Here is a 26,615-nt window from a genome sequence, read left to right as displayed (position 1 = left end):
TAAAATACACTGAGGATGGCGAAGGGTCGACTTATCAAGACCCTGAAATAGACGTAGTTTCTGATCAACGTAGCGATGACCATTATTGATGCGGACTCGTCTAGCTCAGAAAATATATATTCTTCTGACTCGGAAAATGAGGCTGATTACCCTTCTACCAGCAACCGTCGGGCCAGGATTCAACGTTGAGGAGTTGAGAAGCGAAGCTTTGTGCGTACGCGTGGTGAATTTCTGATTTAGTCAAGAAAATAAAACCAAATAACCAATTACCCATGCTGTTTACCTATAATTATTAGATTATTACATTATAACTACTACATACTAAGCGCGAGAGTTCTTTAAAAAGAACAAAAGTATGGATTAGTTGACTTGGTGCAAAAAAAAGTTTCTTTGGTACTGAATAATGTTTGTTCTAGCAAAAATCGTATAGTCGGGTTCGAAACAGATTAAATTGCTGCTATAAGTTCAGGACTCAATGACTATAATACATTTGATCTTTTTAAAGGACATTCGGTTATAGTGACATCTTCTTCGTAGCAATACCCAGGACTCAATTATAAACGCCATTTTGTTCTTTTAGCAGGCACTTGGGACTTAGGAGGGTATTAGTTGAAATTTGGTACGTAGAGAGGTTTTAAGTCCCGAGACAGGACATAAGATAGCTTTTATCTCAAAAATCATACTTTGAAGGTGTGAGGTGTGAGGGGAATTCAGTTTCTTCGCCAAAGTTGAATTCCTGAGGTCAATACTGTTTAATTTTAGGTTTGAAGTCATGTTTGGTATCATTTTTAAGTAAATCAAACATGTAGACCATCCCAAATATTATTAAAATCGGTTCAGCGGTTATTGATTCCCCATACAAACTTCTAACCCACTTTTCACACCCTCAAAAGTTGATTTTGGTTATACAAACTATCCTATGTACTGTCCCGGGACTCAAACCATCTCTATACCAAATTTCAACGAAAACGGTTCAGCGGTTAAAGCGTGAAGAGCATTAAACTTTAGTAGTAGTAGTAGTAAATCACTTGATGGTCTCATCGGAAGATCAGCGCTAGAAGTCGCCAGCAGCATGCTGAGATGGGGCCATTTCGTGACACTTTATTTTCACTGTTCTTTTAATGTATGTCTACTATGTCTATTGTCTGTGTGTTCACGAATTCAAACTATTCTATTCTATTCTAAATCACTTTATTGTACACAAAAAGGTTCACATGAAATTTACATATATTTAGGTACAAAGGCGAACTTATCCCTATAAGGGATCACTTCCAGCTAACCTTAGTGTATCTGACTGTAATAGTCTGTCTATAATAAATGTTGTACAATAAAACTAGGTAAGTATCTTAAAAAAGTCTTATATGTAGTCATATTATACATGCTATGTGCACTTATATTGCATTTTGAGTGTTTTGATAATATTTTAAGTAAATGGGTACTAAATTATATAGGGTCCGTGACTGTACCTAAGTAAATGTTGTGATATGAAATGGCATACCTCTAAATATGACACGGGCATACCTGTCTAATCTTATGTTTTTGCAGCTGTCATCAGGGTCTGATATGCTAATCCCTGGCTTCACTGAACTCGTGCTGTTCAGGGAGCTCGAACTTCTAAAATAACAATTCCGAATTAAGTTTAATATGAGCAAATAATGTATCAAAATGAATGCTAAAGAAATAAAATCCCGCCTAAATGAAAACTAGAGAAATAAAAACTAATAATAGTTTTTAAGAAAAAAAAACCGACTTCAATGGGGGATGCCGCTAAAAGTTCACTTATTGTTGATGGTGCACTGTTAGATTCCAGACAATGAAATGAAAAAGACAGCATCTTTTGCCTAATTATGTAGAAAAGGAGGTAAAACGACCTACTTTTCTGATAGCATTTCGTTTCTGTAAGGGTCACAGCTCTAACCTAACCTAACTACTACTACTTTTCTGATAGCAGTTCTGTTCTGTGAGAATCGCAGTTCAAAAGCCACCCACCCACCTAACCCACTTTTCTAGTAGCATTTCCAGGTCCGGGTCTTGGTCCGGATCCGAGTCCGGGTCCGTGTCCGGCTGTCCAGGTCCAAGTTTGGGTCAGAGTTCGGTCCGGGTCCGAGTTAAGGTCCATGTTCAGACCCGGGTCCGGGTCCGAGTCCGGGTCCAAGTTTAGGTCTGGGTCCATAAGGAAGAAAACAAATCGCCAAACGTGAACTATGTGTCATTGAAGAGTTCCATTCTGATCATCGTCAGCAGTTCCACTTCATCAAATGTCACTTTTTTAAAAGAAAATGCTGGATTTGTTGATGAAAATACAAAAATCACTATATGTATGCCTTTCACATTTGAGGAGTTCCCTCGGTTCCTCGTGGGTTTCATCATCTGAACTCAAGCTTGACAAAAATATGTCTTAAAAACTTAAATTGCTTAACAAGCATAAAGAAGAGATCAAATCGCCAAACGTAAACTATGCGTCATTAAAGAGCTCCATACTGATCATCATCAGCAGTTCCACTTTATCAAATGTCACTTTTAAAATGGAAATGCTGGATTTGTTGTTAAAAATTCAAAAATCACTATATGTATGCCTTTCACATTTGAGAAATTCCCTCGATTCCTCATGGATCCCATCATCAGAACTCGAACTTGACAAAAATGTTTCTTGAAAACCTAACTTGCTTAACAAACATAACGAAGAGGACAAATCGCCAAACGTGAACTATGCGTCATTGAAGAGTTCCGTTCTGATCATCATCAGCAGTTCCACTTCATCAAATGTCACTTTTTAAATGTAAGTGCTTGATTTGTTGATGAAAATACTAAAATCACTATATATATCCTTTAATATTTGAGGAGTTCCCTCGATTCCTCGTGGATCCCATCATCAGAACTGCTTTTTGACAAAAACGGGACCAATCTGTATGTATATACTTATAATCAAAAAAATAATTTTCAAAATCGGTCCAGAAATGACGGAGTTATGGAGTAACAAACATAAAAAAAAACATACAACCGAATTGAGAACCTCCTCCTTTGAAATCTTGAAGTCGGTTAAAAAGGGGTTTGAAGTACCTATATATTTGGGACTGTGTCTGCCTAAATTTTTTTTTAATTCGATGATGTGTCGAAATTAAACTATCGTGAGACATTTCAAAATATGTAGATCACTACGGTTTTACTCACTATTATTTTTAGTCGCTTTCGGCGACATGTTACCCCGTTGTGTTGCGGACACTCGTGCCTGAGGAAGGACTCCCGAAGAGCACGAAACATGTCGCCAAAAGCGACTAAAAATAATAGTGAGTAAAACCGTAGTGATCTAAATATTTCGATGATGTGTCTTCGATTTTGGTCATAGTGTCAACTAGCAAAAAATAGACTTAAGTTAATATTAGGCACATTCCATTCAAATAAGCCACATACTTACGGTATACCAACTATCTAGTGCACAATAAGCACAGATCCAGGCGGTATACACGCGACGTATAAAACGCTCGCGTTGCATACGAAATTGCTAAGACGTTACTTGCAACTGTGCAGAAAGCGTCAGCACGCATAAACTTGCATACTTACATTACATGCGACATTAAATTTGCGCGCACTGCACAGGGCATTGTATGACGTCACTTACGGCGTTACGGCTTAGGCGACATTGTCAGCATGCACAAACTTGACTCAAGTTTAACTAGGGAACTAGGTTACTTATATGATAAAAATACTTACGGTATGTCGACATTATGTTGCGTGGTAAGCGCGGGCGTGGGCGGTATGCACGCTACGCACAAGATGCGCGCGTTACACAAACCATTGCATGACGTCACAAAATTTTGGCAATAGTGCTAACACTGCTAACACGTTTAAAGTTGAGTGTTGTTTATATCGGCCAATAGAAATTGAAACACTTACGGTATATCGACAGTCTGTTGCCTGGTGAGCGCGGGCGCGGGCGGTATGCACGCGACGCACAAGATGCGCGCGTTGCACACGCCGTTGCACGAAGTCACTTGCGGTTTTGGAGTTAGCGTCAACACGCACACTTGCCCCACATAGCCGTCGCTGTTACATACCTGGAATCGAGAGAGAAAGAATATGAAGTTTTAGACTACTCCTCTAAAATGTAGGTGGTACTAACCAGAACAAGGCCAATTTCAATTCTTTTTTTCGTCCAGTTAAAAATCTAACATTGTGAGTGTTGTGTGTCGATCGAGTGGCTACATGTAAACTGAGGCATCTACCCCACTTAGACATCTATCTCACTTATAATACTTGTGATATTTCATAAGATTTCGAGAATAAATTCTAATTATTTTGTGTTGAAATATGTTAAACTAATGGCATTCAATCGGTAGTGATTCAAAATGTGATTAGTGTTTACCGGAATATTTGTTAATTAATCTGTCGGTAGTCGCGAAAATGACCTTTCTCCTACCCGCCAATTCTAATCATGGAGAGTATAAATATAACGTACCATGGGGTGGAAGGATCATTCGCGTTTGAACCATGCAGTAACATTTAGTACGAAGGCTTGGAGTAAAATAAAAGTAATTGATTGTACATATTAGACAAAATCATTCATCTACAAATGGCAGTTTCCCGGCCTCATAATAATGTACAACAGCTTACCCAAACATCAGGTGCCTGCCCTTTAGGCGGTAGAGTAGGCGCAGCGCACGTAAACTGCAGCCCTGCGCGAGTTTTCCTGATTGGCACAGGGGACAGGAACTCTGGCGCAGTTCTCTCCTGACCATACACACCTGTAAATACATTACATTGAATAATAAATTACTTATACATACTTGAGCACATGTAACTCATGGATTCAGAAATGTAGGCGGGAAAGAAACCAGAAAGACTTCAAGTAAGACATACAATAAAAATAAAAATGGAACGGTCATCAAAAAATCAGTGCTATGAGAAGCTAAAGGTACACTAAGAAAATTCAAACTAAACACGTAGGACGTTGAAAACGTAAACTAGGGAAGAAGTATTACGTAACCCTAAAAAGCGAAACGTAAAATTTGAAAATGACATATTATTATTATTTTTATCCGGTGATCTAAGGACAGGACTAACAATTAAGACTAGTTGTTGTGCAAAATACGCCGTAGGTCAGTTACTCGTACACAGTACCGTTTGTTTCCGTTAGTAGTGAATCAACCGCGAGTGAACTCATTTGCTTTCCGATCAACATCCGGTTTATTGTGTTCGTTCACCCTTTTAATTTAATAATAATTTGTACGCAGAATTAAGTTCGATAAAGTTAACGATAAAATTGTGAAGTGAAATATCTGACCTAATATACAGGATGTGGCCTGTGACATGAGTGAATAATGAAAAGGTTGATTTGCTAAATAATCATTAATTATTAGTTACTTATGCAAATTTAATTTTAAATATTTTATTGAATTAAAAAAAATGCCATTTAAGGTTTGCAATTCTGCGAGATATGTCGGTGACCCTAGTTCTACTGCGGATATCATCATTTCTGACTCTATCACGCAGAGAAACCCCGAGCATAGCTCTCTCCATTGCCCTTTGCGTGACCTTAAGCCTTCTTCTTAAGCTTAAGTAGGCGGGGCACATTGCTCGCAGAACTGATGGCCGGTGGGGCCGGAAGGTCGTGGAGTGGCGTCCGCGTACCGGAAGACGAACTGCCGGTAGGCCTCCAACGAGATGGAGCGACGACCTGGTGAAGGTCGCGGGAATTCGGTGGATGCGAGCGGCACAGGATCGGTCGGAGTGGCGAGCCTTGGGGGAGGCCTATGTCCAGCAGTGGACGTCTATCGGCTGACATGATGATGATGATTGGATAGACGTTTTGACTGAATATTCATTTCATATGTATTGTAACTTTTAAGTTTACTACAAATGTGGATGTTAATGTGGATTTGATAGAATGAAATATCTTTATAGTATTTAGTTTAGATGGATGGATGCATAGGCAGATAATATTAGAAAATATTAGCTATATTTAATTATTCTCTCTTATTATAAGTCACACCCCGTATATCTACGAATAAATTACTTACTTCCAACAGACTTTATAGAAAACCTAAGTGTCCGTCCTGGAAAAATGTAAAACGTTTCAAAACATCACACATTTGTCAAACATATTATCACCACCATCCCTTCGTCATCAGTCCGGTAAAAAGAGACGAAAATTTTATAGGCATATAAAACATTTGACTCTTTTAGGACAAATGCGGTCATGTAACACCAGAGATATGCGACAAGAATTAATGTACTTACATAACTTTTGTTTGGTTTCGTTTATTACTTCCTCCCAATTGCTTCTCTTCTCCGTCTTTGAAAATATTAAAGTAAGATTCTCTGGTCCATTCCTGAAATTTAACAATATCCAATTAATTATGTGTCCAACACAACACAACCAAACAAAGTATCCCCAGTAATTTTTCATCAAAACAGCAGTACTAGACTTATTTTGACCGGGATATAGACCGTGATTACCTTTTGTATTATTTGTGAGCTCCCGATATTTCGACGCAGTTACATGCATCATGTTCACGGGTGACTGAAGATAGCGGGTGGGTGTCAAAGTTGTGTAGACAGCGCTCTGTCTACCCTCATTCTTGCGCGTCGGCTGCGTTCACTTTCAACGTTACCAACGGTCGCATTCACACTTGTTGGTCCGGTCGCGTTCACACTCGTTGGTCTGTCCAAACACACTACACTCACGGTGTCACTACGCGTGTTTGATTCGGATATCACTGGTTTTTTACACAAACAAATCACAGGATTCCACACATTTGACAGTTTAAACCCATCTTCACGATTAAAATTTTTGTATTTGTGAATTTCAACGGCTTCTCTTACCAATCTTGGTATATAGTGGTTTATGCCGTACGTCAAGGGTGTGACAGACTAGATATCAAAAATACTAAATAACTACTCTGTAAAAACTACCTTCACCCCGCACAGGAAAATTGCACAATTTCTGCGGTCGCCTAAAGACAATTTACCCCTGGAAAAACCTGGTGTATACAAAGTTGAGTGCAGCTGTGGTAGTTCGTACATTGGGCAGACCAAACGCACTATTGCCTGCAGAATTAAAGAACACATTGCTGCGGTCAGGAACAATGACGTTCGCAAGTCAGCTATTGCTCAGCATCTCCTTGAGTCGGGTACAAATCACTGGATCGAGTTGCATAGTCCCAAGGTCATTTCGACAGAACGCCACTATATACCAAGATTGGTAAGAGAAGCCGTTGAAATTCACAAATACAAAAATTTTAATCGTGAAGATGGGTTTAAACTGTCAAATGTGTGGAATCCTGTGATTTGTTTGTGTAAAAAACCAGTGATATCCGAATCAAACACGCGTAGTGACACCGTGAGTGTAGTGTGTTTGGACAGACCAACGAGTGTGAACGCGACCGGACCAACAAGTGTGAATGCGACCGTTGGTAACGTTGAAAGTGAACGCAGCCGACGCGCAAGAATGAGGGTAGATAGAGCGCTGTCTACACAACTTTGACATCCACCCGCTATCTTCAGTCACCCGTGAACATGATGCATGTAACTGCGTCGAAATATCGGGAGCTCACAAATAATACAAAAGGTAATCACGGTCTATATCCCGGTCAATATAAGTCTAGTGAAACTAACCGTGAATCATTCAAAACTCTAACAGCAGTACTGTTCAAAAAGTACTTTTAATGCGTTTCCATTTTTGAAAACTTATTTTGTTTTATTGTTTTTAATTCTATATTATTAACTGTTTAGGTCTAGGCTCCTTTCTAAGAACTGCAGGGATGCCTAGTGGACCTTCAATGAAAACTTGTTATTTAAATTATTTACAAAGATTTATTTTATAACTTAGGACTGAATTACAGTACAACTTTATCGCTTAATGTAGTTTTGAAGATTGCCGCTGGCTGCTGCCGGCGGCGTTAAATAGGCCCCCGACGATTGCCGATCTTTTGAATTTCGGACGCAGTCGGCCGTCCGCCGTCCGTGACGTCACTTCGGGTGCGTTCCAAACATTAACAATAAAACAGTAAAAACATTGCATTCCTCGTTTTTGTCCAATACATGATTGTAGGCGTAAAATAAAACAACTATTTTTTTTGGCAAACGAGGCACCAAACACCCTGTTTTGACGTTGTGTATTTCACGTATTACGTTCAAAATGCTTAGCGGCACCTACTTAATTTCTTTTGACCAGTATGACTCAAGGTACTTACGAAGTATTTAAACTAATTTCCATATAACACAGCTGCGTGTCACTATTTTGCCGCTCTGACAACTGCCTGTTTATCGTGTGAAGCATATCTCGCACTATTTCCTCTAAGTGCGAGTGAGACATGTGCAACGCAGCCACTTGTTCAGATATTTGTGTCAGCGTCTTTACGTCTTCTGTTAGCGTCTCCACTTCGTGCATTACCCTTCGGAGATTTTCGTCCTTTGCTGAAAGTTTTAAAGAAATACTTTTTTTAATGAGTTATTATTCATATATGTTAATTTGAATACTCTACTATTGGTATAAGAATAGTTATAAAATTTGTTTTGATTCGGACAAGCAATAGGTAAATGAATGCAGGGTTCACAAATCTTTTAACTTAAAAAAAATAGTGTTCTACAACAAAAAATATATTATTAAACTCTTTTAGTAAGCATTTTTATAATGTAACGACATCGAGGTCGGTATATACTATATACTAGAACAAATCCAGTATTTTTAATAAACTATATCTAATGGTACTCACCTTTAACGATTTCGAGATCGGCTAATGGTATCCTCATCAAAAGTTTGTACTTATTACCTTCCATCTGACTTGCTATATTACTTTGGTATGTTCTGTAATATAATTCAATAGGTTTAACATTTAATAAAATGATGTAACTCTTTAAAAGTATGAACACAATTGTACTGTCAATTATGTATAAACAATAGTTATTTGTGCAACAAGAGAGGAAAGTTGGTTTTTCTTGCGAGTGTTTATTTTCACGCTACGCTCAAGATTCTACCTTAGAATCACTCGCTTCAGTCGTGATTCAATTATAAAATCTTTCGCTTTCTCGGGACTCAAAAACACGAGATGTAAAATAACTTTGCTCTCGTGTTGCACACATAATTTTTCACCTCAGTAGTGAGAACATATTAAAGGTTAATATGTATTTCGAATTACACAGAATAAACAGAAAAAAAAAGTATTATAATATGTACGATACGATAAGATACGATACGATACGATACGAGAACGGACCGGACCGGACCGGACCGGACCGGACCGGACCGCACCGTACCGTACCGTTACCGTACCGTAGTATGAAGTTCATGGCCTTCACTAAATTAAAAAGCTACATTGTTTCACTCCCTGGAGTGAGGAAAGTCGCACTTTCCTCACTCCAGGAAGTGACGAAAGTAGGCTTGTTCGAGCTGCTGAGGTGAAAATAATATTTTTTAATAAAACTATTAGTGACGTTTCGTTCTCCAAACATTTTTGTAGCGTTTTTATTTAATTGCTTATTAACAACATATCTAATTATGTAACGAAATTTACTAACGGAATGGGTTTTTTCATAGTCCCTGTCCGTCTCTTAACACTCGTTATTAACAGAGTATCATTAAAAAGGAACAGGGCTCTATCTTTAATGGTCCCTTGTGCAGACAACATCGAAACCGTCTCGTGCCTCAGAAACGTCCGTTCCGCTGCCGCCAGATTATTGAGACCCTCAATCATTTGTTCTAGGTCCCTTAAAGTTTGTTGTTGTTGTTCTAACTCTAAACTTTCTCGTTCTGTACAATTTATCAGTTCTAGCAGTTCGTGAATTTCCTTTTGAGCCTCGAGCAGTAGTTTGTGGTCGGGGTGTGACTGGTCTGTAACATTAAACATACGCGTGATTAAAAACCGTTATTTGTGCCATTTTCAACCAAAAGGGTACTTATTGTCGTTTGTCAGTAAGGCGCTATTTCCATATGGCTTCAATTAGAAATCAACCTTATCAACAAGCGACAATGTGGTACCTTTTAGTTGAAAACGTCACATTTATTGTTACCTTGTGTTACCGTGTGCTTAGAGGTAAATCTACACGATACATAACAATATCGTTTAAAGACAGGAGATATATTTTCATTACTTTTGACAAAGTATACTAATAAAAGTTTTCATTTTTTAACATTAAATTCAAAGTTTTATAAATATCATACCATCCGAACCATATCTGGAAGGTAGAAGTTACGAACTTGGACAATGGTTTTGGATTAATCGAATTCTACCGAAATCAATTAAACCAGGCAATATATTATTATGGGACAATCTTATTACACAAATATATGCCAAAAACGTTTGGGGTTCTTTTATATTTTCAATAAAAACTAAAGTACCTACTCACCTGTGTGTTTAATCAACCTTTGTATCAAAAGCTTGTAGCTTGGGAACTTCTGCACCGGCTTGATCAGCAGGTTGTCCAACGACCACTTCCCCTTATGGTCCCTCGCCATCGCGTCCAGGAACTTGGCGAACGCGGGCCGTGACGCTGCAGCAGTCTTTATCGTCTCTTTCGCCTTCTTTAGGTTGTTGATAAAGGACATGTAGGTGTCCATGACAGTGGGTTTAGTGAACTGGAAGAAAAGATTTATTATGTTATGTGCTGCGACTGACGTAAAGTAACTTAGGGTCTTTTTCAGGGATTTCAGACAAGTTTGTTTAGATAAAGTATATTCTTAGCTAATATTCTGGAGATTAATTAATAGGAACGAAAGAAAAGAATAAGTTAAAGAAAAGATAATGTTATGCCACTCTATCTTATTTATTTTACGGTAATTGCCTATATGTCACGATAACTTGTTGTTTTCTATACGAGTGAACCATTCCAAAAGTCACCCGAGAAAACACAGAAACCGAGATATCACAGCCGTATATATCCCATTTAATTAAAAATAAGATACAATCCTTCTGTATATAGTTACCTATACTCTAACATTAATGTTACACGTGAAAAAGTCGTTGCGAATGGATTTAGACCCAATAAAGGAGTCGTCGCCCGAATATTGTCCCCGATAACAGGAACTTAGTGTAAGGCTAAAGTACCTATAGTACAATTTTTATTAGATTTACGGGGATAATGCTATTAGGAAGTAAAGGAAAGGGTAGGTTATTTTGTAGGTTATCTCAGCCTTGTAGCGGTCATTGACGTTACCCCAATTTTTAAAAGTAATTAGTTGGATTATCTATGTGATAATTTATCAGAATAATTATGTAAATCCTGAAATCTAAAAGTTGAGATAAACCATTTTTAAACTGCGCGACCCTCGAAGCACACCTAAAGTAATCTTATCAGGTTCGATCACGCTACATTTCCACGCCAAATGCTCACGTCAACTATGGCGCTCCCTTACTGCTAAATCCTATGGGGGAACAGTACCGATATAGAGGATATATTTATATTACAAAAAAATGCATACGAACACTAGCAAATATTACATCACCTGACAGTTGTAAACCCTGTAAAGCAGCTGTAAAGGGTTCGTAACGTCGGGATGTATTATAAGTTCAATATACGCGATATAATCCGTTTTCATAGTTTTATTTCAAGTTGTAAACCCTATTTTATTAAATTTAGAATTCTGACATTGACATCCATTTATATATTAGAAATTTGTAACTTCGTCAGGAAATATCCTCGATTTTTTTCCAAATTGCTTGATCGTTCTCGAAAATACGAAAGTAGGTTTAAGCATAACCTGGCGCCACCCGAACGTTCAAAACTACAAATACACAAAACAAGCCCAAAAATGATTGCCATCAAAATATACAATAAACTCAGCGACGAAATTAAACTGCAGACCCTGAGGTCTGAACAAACAATTCAATAAACAGTTGAAGAGCTTTTTAGTTAACAAATGCTACTACAAGTACAAACTTAATGATTTTTTGGACGATAAAAATAATCAGTAATATTATTAGATATCTACTCATCACTATATTTCACTCCATCGTTTTAATTTGATTATATGTAATTTTGCATGACATAAGACTCTTTGACATAACTATTAAAATGAATATTATATGCACTACAATTTATATGTATATTATATTGCATACAAAAATAATGTTATCTATCAATTATGTTATCTCTTAGTTTATGAATGAATTTGTTGACATAAAATTTGAAATTGGAATTAGTATAGAATAGTATAGTATAAAATTAACTAACCACTGTTATAAAACCTCGTTTACCTTAAGAATTTAACTACGACATTCTGTAACCATATCTAGCATAACAGATTTAAGACATGTTGTACCCTATCAGGGTCCATGTGAAACCCACTACTACTGTGTAACACCTATGTAGGCTATGTACCTACTAACTATGGATGTAATAAATGAATTTGAATTAAGTCGGTGCAAACATAGCGTAGATGGACCCTAGACGTAAGCATACAAACATGGGTCTCTATTGTTTCCCATAAAGTTTAAAGTCATAATGTATTATTTGTCCGCATTTTCGTTAGTCATAATTTGGTTTTTCTCAGAAACGCGTAAGTTTTCAGGATTGCCATAAAACAAACCTAACCTAAGTTTCAGAATTTCTAATGATAATGATAATATGACTTTCAATAATTATGTCAAACAAGGGGATCCGTACAAACATTGCGTCTTTATATGTGAGTGTAGGTGCCTTGGAGGGCGCGCAAATTACAAATGGTTTATATCAAGTAAACCCTCGTTTATAGGTTGCGGTTGTCTGATACTTACCACTTCAAGAAACACATCTCCAATCTTCTGCTGCAGGTCCCAAGTCTCTAGCCGCCTCCGGAGCTGCTCCAGAAAGACCTGGTGCACGTTGAGGATGCTCGGCACTTGGTAGAAGATCTCGTCCACCAGGAACCCATCCAGGAGCGTGGCATTCTCCGGGCTTTTAAGTGGTAGGAAATATTTCTGAAAATTAAATACGTTTTATAGAAAAAGGGAAAAAATATCAGCAGTACATTTTAGTACCTTCATGTACCTTGCATAAACTAAGTTTATTTTAAGGGATATGTAGACAATTTACTCTAAATAGATGGACTGCATACATACCAGCTGTGGGGAAAATATTTAAGTTGTAGGTAATAAGTAAATTCAATGAATAAAAATAATTATGAACAATCTACTCATTGACTGGGTAAGAAGTATTGAATAAAATAAAACTATGAAAACGGATTATATCGCGTATATTGAATTTATAATACATCCCGACGTTTCGAACCCTTTACAGCGTTCGTGGTCAACGGGTGACCCATAAATAAAGTCACCCGTTAATAAATTCAATTTACGCGATATAATCCGTTTTCATAGTTTTATTTCATGAGTAACTATCGCGGTAACCGAAGACAATATTAAGTATTGAATAAGTTTTCAAATGTTACAAATTTTAAACCTGCCATTTAATTTAAATTAAGAGCCACAACCTCCGTTAAGAGCCACACTGTGCACTGTATGCATTAAACCAATCGGAGCGTAAAACAAAGGCTTTAAATATCTGTTAGCACTCCACTAAGCGTAATATATGCTTTAATTCAGTTGTCTTACTCAGCGATAAATCATAACTTTGCTCCGAAGACAAACTCGAAGTACTTCGTAACGTAACCATAACAAGATGTAAAGTGACCAAGTCGAGTTCGGGGACTGGGACACGATGGACTCTGTGCGGAAGTTGGACAGTTTGGCAACCCTACTCATAAATAAAATTGAGTTCGTGAGGAAATGTCTACGAACTTCTTTTTCGGGATTATGGGTGCTTATATTTTATGGATATGAGGTGGGATAGCTTTAAAGCGGTTTTTAACTTTCGGGAGCAGCGGCGGCAGCATGGTTCCATTTTTATCGCCTGTCACTATGCCTGTCACTTTCGCACTTACATACTTGTTAGAACGTGACAGGCATGGTGACAGGTGATAAAAATGCGACCGTGCTAAGGCCGCAGGTTTAAGCGTTGCCCACTTGCACCATCTCACTAACCCGGGGTTAACCGGTTAAACATAACTATAACCATGGTAGCTCCAGGTTTAACCGGCTAACCCCGGGTTAGTGAATATTGCATATAAACAACAAACAGATCTAACAAAAATAAATTAAATACATAAAAACATTAATGGGTCTGAAACGAATAGGTAGGTACTTATGCTCATCGGCCTCATCTCATCATACACACTTATATGAGGGCATTTTTTTTGTGTTGTCGACTTTTTTTTGATTTTGATTAAATTTGGTGACTTTGAAGAGCGAATAAATACGAATAGCGGAAGCCGCTAGACCCCAATTTCAAAGGAATACCGCAAATCGATGGACAGGTTAGCCGTTTGGCACACGAATACTAGAGGTCGAAACAAAATTTTTGACCCGCAGTTCCTAAAAAAATTTCGCTGTGTAAAACATTATTTTTTTCGTATGGAAAAAAATAATCCAAAACCTATCGTATCATACGAAATGGCTTTTTGAGGCGATTCTAAAAATATATCACATCATTACATTTCGGGCATTTTTTTTTAAATTAAAACAAAAAGAATTTTCGAAACATACCAAGTTTGGGCTCCTCCAGACACGATATGGCTGATTTCTTTTTTGTACAATATACCACAAATGATACGTTATATCCTCATGTCTAACTCCCAGAAAGCAATTTTGAAAATAATATCATTAACATTTTTTTTTATTTTTTTTTTACAAAGTGTTCTACTTCAATACCTATTTCACGAGACTTATGGAACTATACTGCAGATACGGTATATATTAATCATAAAATGATACGTAATATCCATATATCGAACGGGAAATACCTCTTTAACCCTTTAACTGCGCCTTTTCATCGGTTGGTATAGTTTGTTTTGTTTTTGACACAAAATATCAAGATTGTATCCTTCAGATACGATATATGTACCTAACTGTTTTTTTTTGTACAATATACCATAAATAATACGTAATATCTTGATATTAAACCCCAAGACAGCAATTTTGAGAATAATTTCTTTAAGATTTGTTTATTAATATTTTTCATGTGTATAATTTTTCAATATTACAATATTGAGAAATTAAAAAAAAAAAAAATATTTTCAAAATTGCTTTCTTGGGGTTAGATAATAAGATATCACGTATCATTTGTGGTATATTGTAAAAAGAAAAATCGATAGGGTATATCGTATCTGAAGGATACAATCTTGATATTTTGTGTCAAAAACAAAACAAACTATACCAACCGATGAAAAGGCGCAGTTAAAGGGTTAAAGAGGTATTTCCCGTTGGATATTCTGTTTTTATTACCTTTATTAATTTTCAGGCACTGATGAGAATTTTTTGACATTTTCGGATGCAGAAGATACAATGAATGACTCAGAATTACCAGATTACAAGGAAGATGGTATTGATGTTGAAATGCAGCTAGCAGACAGGTAAATCACGTGTTTTATTAATTTTATTTATGACTATCTTGACTTTATCAAAGCAAATTGGCTCCGTCAAGATATTGGATGCTCGCTATTGCCATTACCCGGGTCCACATAGAGCGAGCACACGCTATATGGATATTACGTATCATTTTATGACTAATATGTACCATATCTGCAGTATAGTTCCATAAGTCTCGTGAAATCGGTATTGAAGTAGAACTGTGTCACTTTGTAAAATTGAAAAAAAAAAAAAAAAAATTGTTAATGATATTATTTTCAAAATTGCTTTCTTGGAGTTAGACATGAGGATATCACGTATCATTTGTGGTATATTGTACAAAAAAAATCAGCCATATCGTGTCTGGAGGAGCCCAAACTTGGTATGTTTCGAAAATTCTTTTTGTTTTAATTTAAAAAAAAAATACCGAAATGTAATGATGTGATATATTTTTAGAATCGCCTCAAAAAGCCCTTTCGTATGATACCACATAAGATAGGTTTTGGATTTTTTTTTTCATACAAAAAAAAATAATTTGAAAAGATCTTAGATGTCGCTAGGGTCCCCTAGACCCATATAGTGGGAAGATTTGCTGACTATGGATGAGGTCTTGGTGGCTCAGTAGGCAGAGCGCTGGAGTATCGATCCAGAGGGCGTGAGTTCAAGTCTCACCCAAGGCAGTAATTTTTCCACTTTTAAATTTATTCTAAGCTTAATAGCATCGATCGCAGACGTTTCTGCTTGTTAAAAATTAATTAAAAAAAATAATGTTTTACCACTCCCCCAGCGAAATTTTTTTAGGAACTGCGGGTCAAAAAATTTGTTTTGGCCTCTAGTATGTGTGTGCCAAACGGCTAACCTGTACATCGATTTGCGGTATTTTTATACGAACGGGTTAGACTAGAAATCCTAATTTGGAACCGAAAATTAATTTGAGTTTGGATAAGCCAAATTTCGGACCGCAAGCCTCTTAAGCAAGGTCACTGATTATGATTAAGCTATATCAGCCGTCAATATCGTATCAAAAAGATTTTCGTTAACAACACGAGTTAATTAATACCGATGACCTAGATAGGCATATTTTAATAATGAACAAGCATCAGAGTATTTAAACTATTCACGCCGGCATTTTGTCATGAATTTAAAAGCGAACGTGCCAGACGGGCGAGGGGTGAGGGGATTTATTGTCGCCCTGTGCGTAGGGGGGGGGGGGGGGGGGGCGTGTAAAATTTGCAAGGAAATCAGGGCTGGCGGCGGCAAATTGTGTAACTCGACGAGATGAAGATGACATCTAGTGGTGGAGTATTCTATAGGTACATTTATTTGTTTCATTATGCAGTTTGAAATTAATACAGCTTTAGTTAGAGGCTCTGGCTTAAGTTTCAAGCAAATAGTTAGTGCGAAAATTGTTTTACTGATAATACCTGCCTATACTAATGGTCAAAATGTATAGTAATTTTCGTTTGCAGGGCCGAATGTACGTAATTCTACGACAACGACAAATTACTTGCACCTCCACGCGCCTCTTGCACCATTCCACTTACCCGGGGTTAAACCTGGAGTAACCATGGTTACCAGTACAATTTGAGACTGGGTTAACGGTTTAACCGCTTAACACCGGGTTAGAGGGATGGTGCAAGTGGCCCTAAGCGCCACTTGCACTATCCCACTAACTCTCTCTTCTCCAGTAACTCTAATTTCAGGTTTAACGGGTTAACCCCGGGTTAGTGTAATAGTGCAAGTGGGCCTAATAGAGGTAGCCTCCTAAGGTTATTTTTTATCAACTCCGCGATATAACCATCTAATGTATGTATGTTTTAAAACTATCTTTGAAAAGATATATATTTTTACTTAGTAGACGATTTCGCGACGAAACCTACGTGCTACCTCTCTGGCTCAATTGTTGGCTCATAAGAAATCTCATAAACCTTAACTGGATATGAAGATAAAGCCTAATAAGTATAATAAATCTGATTTAAGAGTTAAACGTCCAATTTTATGTCGACAAACTGCTGACGACAGTGAGGTTAATAACCCTACTCAAAAAATGGAGTTTCTAGCAAATAAAAGGGTTGACAATACTGAAAATTTACATAAGTACAGGTTAATGAACTTACCTATTATTGCAAATATACGGGGGCGTGCCGTATTCATCACAAACTGTGATTTTATAAGATATAAACTCGGTAATTAGACAATATTATTTTATGTACATTGTAGGCCTATTTTTTGTTGATCTCTTAAACAGGAATATAATTTATGCAATTACCGTTATTCTTCATAACATAAACTAAGTCACAATTATCCTTATAGGCTCATAAAATTGACTGATTAAACAGATTTGAAGAAACATTATTTGGTCAAAACAAATCATTATTCCAAACAAAAGATGCCTGGTAAAAATCTAGATCAGCGGTTCCTAACCTGGGGGTAAAACTGGCATTTTACGGGGGTAATAAGCTGACAACAAAGATAACAAAGACCTATCTACCAGATAGAATATTAATGATTATGGAGGAGGGGTAAAATCGAGTTCCCTAGTTAGTCAAAGGGGTGACAGTACTAAAAAGGTTAGGATCCACTGATCTAGATTATTAAACTTGTGTCTAAAAAAATCTATTCCCATGATAACCCTAGACGCAGATGAGTATAGTAATTAAAGTTGGGCTCTTGAGCAAGGTAGCGGCGAAGCAATTAGTAAGACGGGAAAGGGTTCACAACTTCACACTTCACTTTAGCTTCATCGGGAAATGCCATTTCCCATCTAAAAAGGGCAAAGGATGCAAATCGCAAATTACTTTTATAGTATAAGTTTTTGACGTGTTTTTTTTAAACACATTTTCAAATATATCTATTACTTAAATTTATATTTGTAACTAAGACCTAAAAACAAAATAAAACTAACAAAAAATAAATTAAACTACGAACTAAACAAACTAAACTAAAACTACCTAAAAAGTAAAATCATACAAATAGAAAATTGGCCCCAGGTCTGTGCCGTCCGGTAGGGTGCCCCGAAGGCTAGCCTTTCAAAGATAGCATACACCAGAGAATTTAGGATGGGTACTGCCGTGGCCGGGTGGTCTAGTGGTCAGGACACTCAGGACGTTAGCCGCGTAAGCATAAGCCGCGGGTTCGATTCCCGCCTCGGCCACCGGTGGACTCGGTCACTTTTTCTTTAGTGTATGATATCTATTTCGGTTTATAATTTATATATATAATAGTGTGACTTCTTAATAAAATAAATAAATTAATTAAAAAACAAATAAAAAAAATGAGTTGATCCCTGGTTGTGATTTGAATAATATTTATAGCTAATTTAGGCAGCTTTATTGACCGAAGCGTTAGCATTCGTCTCCGTTTTGACTCGGGCAATCTGCTTTCGTATGTCTAGATGTTCTCATACAGGTCGTAATTCTCAACCAATACTCGTAAAATTTTGTGAGCTGGTTCATAGTTACATAGAACTTTTCTGTCGTTTCGTTTTTGGAAAATGTTCAAAATGGTGGAAATTGGCATAAAGGACTTAAAGTGCCAATAGCGTCTGTAGGTACGCTGTGATAATGACTCAACGAAGTAAGTTTTCCTCACAGTAGTCGCGAAAAACACATCAACTCAACACAACACAACTTGGCGCGCTGAGATTGATCAGTGAGCGGAACCAACCAACAGTCCAACAATTTGACTGTTGGTTGATATCATATACGATAGTCAAGATTAGCTATTTTACTGTACATAAATATGAATACAATAATATCGGACTGCAAAGAAAAGCCAATATTGTAGTTGATACCAACCCTAATTTCCACCTTGTCGGCTCAAGGAGAAAGTTTGCACAGAAGCAGTAAACAACACGTACTCGTATCGAGGTTTATACTCGTACTTTACTGTGGTAATCATTCGTGTGTGTTTTCAAAGGGACGCGTTCTTGTACAAGAGTAACTAAGCGCCACTTGCACCATCCCACTAACCCGGGGTTAAGCGGTTAAACCGTTAACCCAGTGACAAATTGTACAGGTAACCAAGGTAACTCCAGGTTTAACCGGTTAACCCCGGGTTAGTGGGATGGTGCATCTGGCGCTTAGTAGCAAATTCGACCCATTGGCAAACAACGTTTGATTGTTTGGGGGCTTTAATTAGGTTTAGTAGAATAATATTATAATTTTAAGTATAGAGCAGGAGGTCTATTCTAATTGTAATAACTGGTGATGAATTTGATTTGAACTTGTTATGGATATGATCTCTCAGTGTCCAAAGTGACATGTCTCCAAAATAAAACAAATTTATAACCAATTTTACAAACCGAATAAGCCTCCAGATATACTTAGTAATAAAATTACTGGAAATTTAAAGAACAACCAATGCATAGGCTACGGTAACTGCTTACCATCAGGCGGGCCGTATGCTTGATTGCTACCGACGTGGTATAAAAAAATCGATTTCCCCAGTGCGAGAATTTTTGATATTATACATTACCTATTAATACTAAAATTGCGTCTTGTTATTTCAGTAAGGGTTTTCACTCATTTGGATGAAAGTGTTGTAATTTGTATGTACAGGACAGAGTGCACCTTCTGTACTACCGCACTGCACTGTGGCAAGTTTTCAACAAAGTAGTACCAACATCATAAAGTTCTGATGCACTGCAATTAAGCTAGGCTTCGCTGTGCATTCCACTTCTTTGGAATATTCTTATTAAATGTTAGTGTCAAAGGTTTCTAGAGCTTTTATTGTCCGTTCTTTTTTTATTACAAAAATAATAATATGAGAAATACTATTACTACCATTAACTGCCCTGCTACTTCTTTATGGTTTTCCTCCCTTTTCTCTAGTCAGATCTAGTGATTTATAAGATTAACCTAAATTAATTACTATTAATTTTTGACTTTTTAATTTTGTTTACAAAATTTTGTATTTACGTTTAAATTACGTTCAACTTTTTCTTCGAGCTTCTAAAGAAAACAGACAATCAAAAAATTAAGCTTGGTATAAATAAAAGCCTTAGGGGAGACCATAGAGGGTTGTGATAGAGGGAAGTTGTGACAATGAAGATTTCTCGAAAATTATGATCGTTAGCTAACTGGAACCAGCGCTCCTAAACTCCTTCAGAAATATGCATTTTGACGTAGTACCTGCCAACGGTGCATGTAAAGTGGTTTTGGGTGTAAACCATTTACGTACAAAAAAAAAGCCAAAAGCAACTTTTCCCCAAAAATTTTGATTGTATCAATATCATAAGGTACCTATCACGTTTACGTTGTTGTGATATTTTTTCTTATATTCTATAGTTTTCCAAGTCTTAAAATTTGCACATTGATTGGCAAATATGTTTTATTATTATTACGAGTTTGTGATTTTCCGTATCTAGGCGAGTTGAAACAGCTTGTCACAACTCCTATTTAAGTTTATTTTGCTGATTACTTACATGTTTTTTTGGTCTTTTGGTGTACTGTTGAATTCTAGAACGTTATTTCTTGTTTCAAATGATTAACCACTATACAAAAGAGACAAAATAACCAACTCAATAGCCTAAATGTTGAATATGATGCGATGATCACAGAAAGACCTATCAAGGAAAAACTTGCGGCCCTATGATCCAATCGTAAAGTTAGTTTTAAGCAAAGAAAAGTAGATAGGTACAACAAAACAAAAACAAAGCGGAAAATATCTGTTTTTGCTTGAATGGAAGAGAAGTGAGTTCAATTTCATGAACTCGCCTCTCCAAGGCTAATAGTCTCACGAAACTTTGCACCGAAGGCATGCTGGAATTGGTCTTTAATAAAAAAAAATAGATTTAGATTTCAAACTATTTTTTATTACGGCTGGTAGTTAAATACTAATGGCGTTATTCATAAACGCGTTACTGGCCTGAATTAGCTATGAAACGTTTGTCTTTATCTGTCATTTTGACTTTTGTGTTTGTAATAAAGGGATAAAACATAATTTAACTAAATCAGGCCCGTAAAGTTTTATGAATAAGTGGGTAAGGATTGCCAATTAGAGTACATACCAACTACAAACACATTGTTTTGGTTGCTACAAATGATACAAATCTGCTATAAAATGATTGTAAGTAGTACTTTTTTGGATTAATAAATATTAATTTGTAAGAAATTGGTAAAAATTGTGTTTTTTATTTATCAAATAGTCAAAATAAGGGGTTGTCACTACCTACCTCGGAAGCTGCCATAACTTACCTCGCTGTTAGGAGAATTGTTCTAGTTTTCGTAGATTTCCTCAAAAACTATAATACTTTTATTCAAGTTCATAACAGGTTTTGGAATAGTATGAATTAAGCATGGATGTAAGTAAAGGGAGGTAGATATGGTACCAGGCGCACATTCGTGAGCCATCAAATATAGGTTCCGGAACCTATATTGAGTTAGTCGTACAGGTGACGCCAATGTGTCAACATTGTCACAACCATCTAGAAAATTATACGAAAAAACGCCGTTTTGCGCCTGTTTCGACTGTTTTAACAGCTCGAAACATAAAAACAAATCTCACGGAATCACTTTCCATTCCTAAGTACTGTTATAATATTTAAAAACATTATTATTTGTAAATAATTTTAAAATTATCTTTGTTATTGAGTGAGAGAGATAGCTAAATAATGCATTACCCATGTGAGAAACACGTTTATCCGAGTGTCAAAACTGTCAACTAGGCATGCCCGCTTCAGGAATAAGCTGCAATTGTATAATCTCTTCCCAAGCGTGTCTTTTCGGTCTAACTATTTCAAGTGAAACCTCGAGATCCCTACTGCCTATGCGTAACCAGAGATCATATCTTTATACTGGTTTTTTTGCGGCGATACGTTAGTTTAACATGGCGAATACTTGACCAGGGTTTCAGAAGTATAAAACGAGGGTCAATTTCATGCTTTAAAATATGATACTCAATGAATGATTCGATATTAATCTCAGTGCAACTCGCTCGCTCATATATTTGCGTGAGAGAGACGGACTAAGATTAGATAATATCAAATCGAGATATTTTTTAAAAATCTAAATAACTTAATGTCACCTTAAGACGACAATGTAAGAAGTATGTAAGTCTCGCCTACACATCTGTATGTGTTATAAGTTTATCTCTATTGCACCTCGAGCAATACGTAAAATATAGGGGTCTCGCTTGCACAGTTGTGTTAACTGTATTCGGTTATCCCTGTTGCTCGTTGTGCACATATACATTATAACGGTGTGTAGTATTTGCAAATGTGTGAGTGCTGGACCAGATTTTAGTTTTGTCAACTATTAACGTCACATATCTACCCCTTTTTACCTACATCTATGGAATTAAGCTACATATTATTATAAACTTAACAGTGTTGGTATGCTTTGTTGCTGAGATTGTCATAACCCTCCTTAGTCTCCCCTACAAGTGCACATTTTAAGTACATTCATGCTTTACTTGATCATATTTATCACAGGAATATTATTGGCAAAGGTATTAATAACAGAACAGGAATAGCTAGAAAAAAGGCGAACAACAATATTTTGTTGTTTGCCAACGATCCAAAATTCCAGGATCATCGCCAACCCTATAATCTCGCCACATGACCCAACCACAAATATAATAAATTTGTCACTCGACAGTTAATTTGGATCAGATGAACGGCCGAGCTGAGTTATTAACATAATTACAATAAATTAAGGACGTGAGCGAGTTTGTGGAAGCGGCGCCAATAAGGAAAATTTAGGGGAAAAGTAACGTAATAAAGGAGCTGTAGGAACAAAAGGTTGGCTTCAGGATGAATGAATGAAGATCTAAAAGATTTGGTATGAAAATAATTAAGGTGCCATTGGAACAAAAGGTTTACTTTACCGGACCATTTAAATTAAATAAAAAGAGCCGTGATTTAAAAGATGAGTATAAAAAGAGTTAAAAATTCAACAAAAATAGATGACTGTCCTGTCCTTTTGTTATTCAAAATTATATCAGCCTGTTGCATAATAAAGTGCTGGAGGTGAATTACGAGATATTTTTTCAGTTTTTATTGGGCACTTTCAGAGTCTGTTTAGAACAACTTTTTTTCTGTATGACAGGGGATTACTTTTAAATTACCTTTTCCGTACTTAAATTGAAGATCAAAAGGCTTTGTATCAGTTAGGAAAAAATCAGATGAGTATTTTCGTGTACAAAAAAAGTACCTACTCTTTTGAATACCGGTTGGTTTGAATGTTTGAATATAATAATTAATAAATCATAATTATGTAGCAAGGTCTTAAGGACAATTGACTCAAATAAAAATTGAATGGCGTTTCTGTTCGCTCTGCCATTCCTATGCGTACCGTTTCGCTATCGCGCTTAGCTTCAGTAAGATTATCAAACTAATGCACACAACACAAGACTACAAGTAGCATCGTCGATAACATAAGAGTAAGTGGGAGTAAATAAAAGGTTAAAATAACCCTCTAAATTCTATGTTTGTTTTTGCCTAACACAGTGATCTGTATTAACTCGTATAAGCCATACCTTTTGCGCAAAATTTTGAAGCACTTTCAACCAAGCAAACAAAAACAGACCAATGTAACGAACCGTTACAGTAACACGATTATATACCTTTTGAAAGCGTGCATACTCTTTAATATCACCACGATTACCATAAGAGCTTATGTAAGTATCAGATTGAGTAACATTCAGCTATTATCGGTAACATGCGGCCTACATGGGGACCCTTATCAAACCTTCCTTAATTGCCCTCGGGCCACATCTTAATTAGTAACAGGCCCTCGAGATGATGAACATTAATGGTATTAACATATTCACGACGGTTTTGTATCGTTTTGGAATTAAGAAAGGTGTGATATCAGGATTATATATATTTGAAAAGCCAAAAGAGTACGTGTCATGCATGTGTCAGGGTAAAATGAAAGGACATGATTCGAAACCTTTAAATCTGTTGAAACAGCGAGCTTTTTGCACGTTAATATAATTCAGCGATAATTACATTTGCACCAGATTTTCGCTACAAATCTTAAAACACGTGACGTGTTAAGGCTTGGCGATTAAAGCAAGGCTTATGCGGTGAATGAGTGGAGACAGATACTTGTAAAAATAAGCGAAAATATGATGTCAAACTGATTCCACGCACTGCCATTGAAATCAATTGGTATCATACGTATTTCACTTTTCTGAACACTTCATATCAATAAGAAAGAGGATATTGCTTAAAATATCATATTGTAAGATCTCACCTTAACTAGAATTTCCAAGGCCTCAACGTAGGACTTCTCTGTGTCGTACAACTCGACGACGACGTGTGTCCGCGTGTCCTAAAACAACATGAAACACTATTAGAATCATAATTAATAAAAATACGAGTATGAATATTACAACTTTTGTAAAAGAAGACAACTGAAAGAAGTTTTAATATTCATACTTCTTTCATTAAATTCATTAATTTAATGAAAAGTGATAATAATACTGGACCCGCAAATTTAACAGCAGGGCCGAAGGAACTAGGTTGTCAACTTGTCAATTGCTTGCATAGGTATATATGTACCACAAAACGTAGAGTAGGTACGCTATCACCTTCAGCTGTGAAACTGCGGCTATAATATTTCACAGTTTATAGTAATTCTGTGCTTGTACAGTCATCCTTAAATAGATGGTGACGCACAAAGTGGCCAAATAATCTGTACTCCACTCGTCCTTTATTTTTATGGTAACTAAGGTGTGTTACGATATACCTAAGTATTTGGCTACTTTGACTATCACTATCTATTTGATGCTCACTGTACCTACTTTAAGAAGAAAAGATAAGAATATAAACATCAACTGACTAACGAAATACGTAGTAAGTAAAAAAAATCGTTCTTCTCTTCTGTTGTAACTAAATTTCAATTTGATTATTTTACTTTCTTATATGAAGCATCCCTGTTAAATGAATCCCTAAATATTTATTGCACTTTTTTTATCAAGTCACTAGTCGGTTAGTACTGCTCAGAGTCCAGGGTCGCGTTTTATTAAAGGCGTGTAACCTGTAACCATATTTGTTAGAAAGAGTGGCGAAGAACGATTATAGATTGCAAACCATTTATAAAACGCGATAGCAATATTTCCAGTATTCTTGGAGCTTTGTAAAGTACGCCGTTATTTAATTTGAGAGCTTTAGCGATGAAGTTGCTCATTTACACAGCCGAAGCCTAACTCTTCACTGAAGAAACAAACCAATTTGGTAAGTTAATTGGCAGTCGCTTCCGCAAAGAGGCAACGCTGATAGTAAACCTCAAAATTGTATGCCCACTTCAAGTCATTCATCAATTCAATAAATTCATGCATAATGTGCCTATGCAATTGTGCAGCTCGTTGTAAAATTGTTTTATATAGGCGCTACATCTATAAAAAAGTTCCGTCACATAGAAACTTATAGACAACGCGCAGCTTAAACCGTTTAAGGTAGGATCTTAAAATTTTAAGCATATTCTTCAAATGTAATGCAAAGCTTTCTTTATAAAATAATATTATGAAATTCAATCCCTAGGTGAATATTTTAACGGCCTCTACGCAAAAAGTAGTGCGGGAGGCCAGTTTAATATATATTTATTTAACCAATTAGTACAATTAACACCTTTATTTCTTAAATTAGTAAGCAATCATAGAAATTAGTGCCAGGAACTTACTCGTATATTCGTACCTTAAGTATTTTAAGAAATTAGACGATCGATGTAGCGTGTCTAAGAATACTAACTTTTGTCTGTGTATAGGTATTAGTTGCATGTGACCTAAATGTCTACAAACTAAGGACCAGGGCATCCAAATGTAGTTTGTCTTTATTATTTGTAACATTTGCAAGAACGGGGCAAAAAGGTCTGTCAATTTTTTTTTGGACTTTTTGGCAATAGCAGCATTTGATAATCATTTTCCGTTGCGTCACATTCAACAAAAAACAAACAAAAATCGACGATCCGAAACCACCGCAACGAAATATCAAAATATCAATATATTCTTTCTACTCATAAGTTTACCCGTGTGGTGCCGGGTAAGAATAGCACCACCCCCCCCCTCTCTTTCCGTGGGTGTCGTAAGAGGCGACTGAAGGAAATCCGGTGGATGGGCAGCAGCGTCCTCCGAGAACTACCTCTATCAAACTGCGGTCGCCAACCCGCCTGCCAAGCGTGGCGACTACGGCAATCCCCCCCAAGGGATAAAAACAAAAACAAAATAATGCAGACACAAATAAAACCCAGACCCCTAGTCCCCGGCAGCCCCGCTATTCCTGGCTCCGGTAGC

At 36.6% G+C, this 26,615-nt stretch overlaps 1 protein-coding gene across 3 annotated transcripts in view; it reads right to left on the bottom strand.

Annotated features, from left to right (window-relative positions):
• LOC134740945 (rho guanine nucleotide exchange factor 17) overlaps nucleotides 1–26,615 on the bottom strand; it is a 186,034-nt gene that overhangs the window by 5,652 nt on the left and 153,767 nt on the right. For 2 of the 3 annotated variants that reach the window (XM_063673610.1, XM_063673619.1), the window contains exons 4-13: nucleotides 24,578–24,655; nucleotides 12,711–12,893; nucleotides 10,345–10,573; nucleotides 9,517–9,829; nucleotides 8,715–8,806; nucleotides 8,193–8,415; nucleotides 6,238–6,329; nucleotides 4,612–4,742; nucleotides 3,895–4,055; nucleotides 1,522–1,614 (exon numbers count right to left, since the gene is read on the bottom strand). In XM_063673610.1, coding sequence (XP_063529680.1) covers nucleotides 1,522–1,614; nucleotides 3,895–4,055; nucleotides 4,612–4,742; nucleotides 6,238–6,329; nucleotides 8,193–8,415; nucleotides 8,715–8,806; nucleotides 9,517–9,829; nucleotides 10,345–10,573; nucleotides 12,711–12,893; nucleotides 24,578–24,655 — 1,595 coding nt within the window. The remainder of the gene's footprint in view (nucleotides 1–1,521; nucleotides 1,615–3,894; nucleotides 4,056–4,611; nucleotides 4,743–6,237; nucleotides 6,330–8,192; nucleotides 8,416–8,714; nucleotides 8,807–9,516; nucleotides 9,830–10,344; nucleotides 10,574–12,710; nucleotides 12,894–24,577; nucleotides 24,656–26,615) is intronic. The other variant, XM_063673628.1, reaches the window with a different exon arrangement.

The sequence above is a fragment of the Cydia strobilella genome, chromosome 1, assembly GCF_947568885.1.
Source record: "Cydia strobilella chromosome 1, ilCydStro3.1, whole genome shotgun sequence".
Lineage (NCBI taxonomy): Eukaryota > Metazoa > Arthropoda > Insecta > Lepidoptera > Tortricidae > Cydia > Cydia strobilella.
Note: the sequence above shows the minus strand (reverse complement) of the source record. Positions and strands in the feature narration are given on the sequence as shown.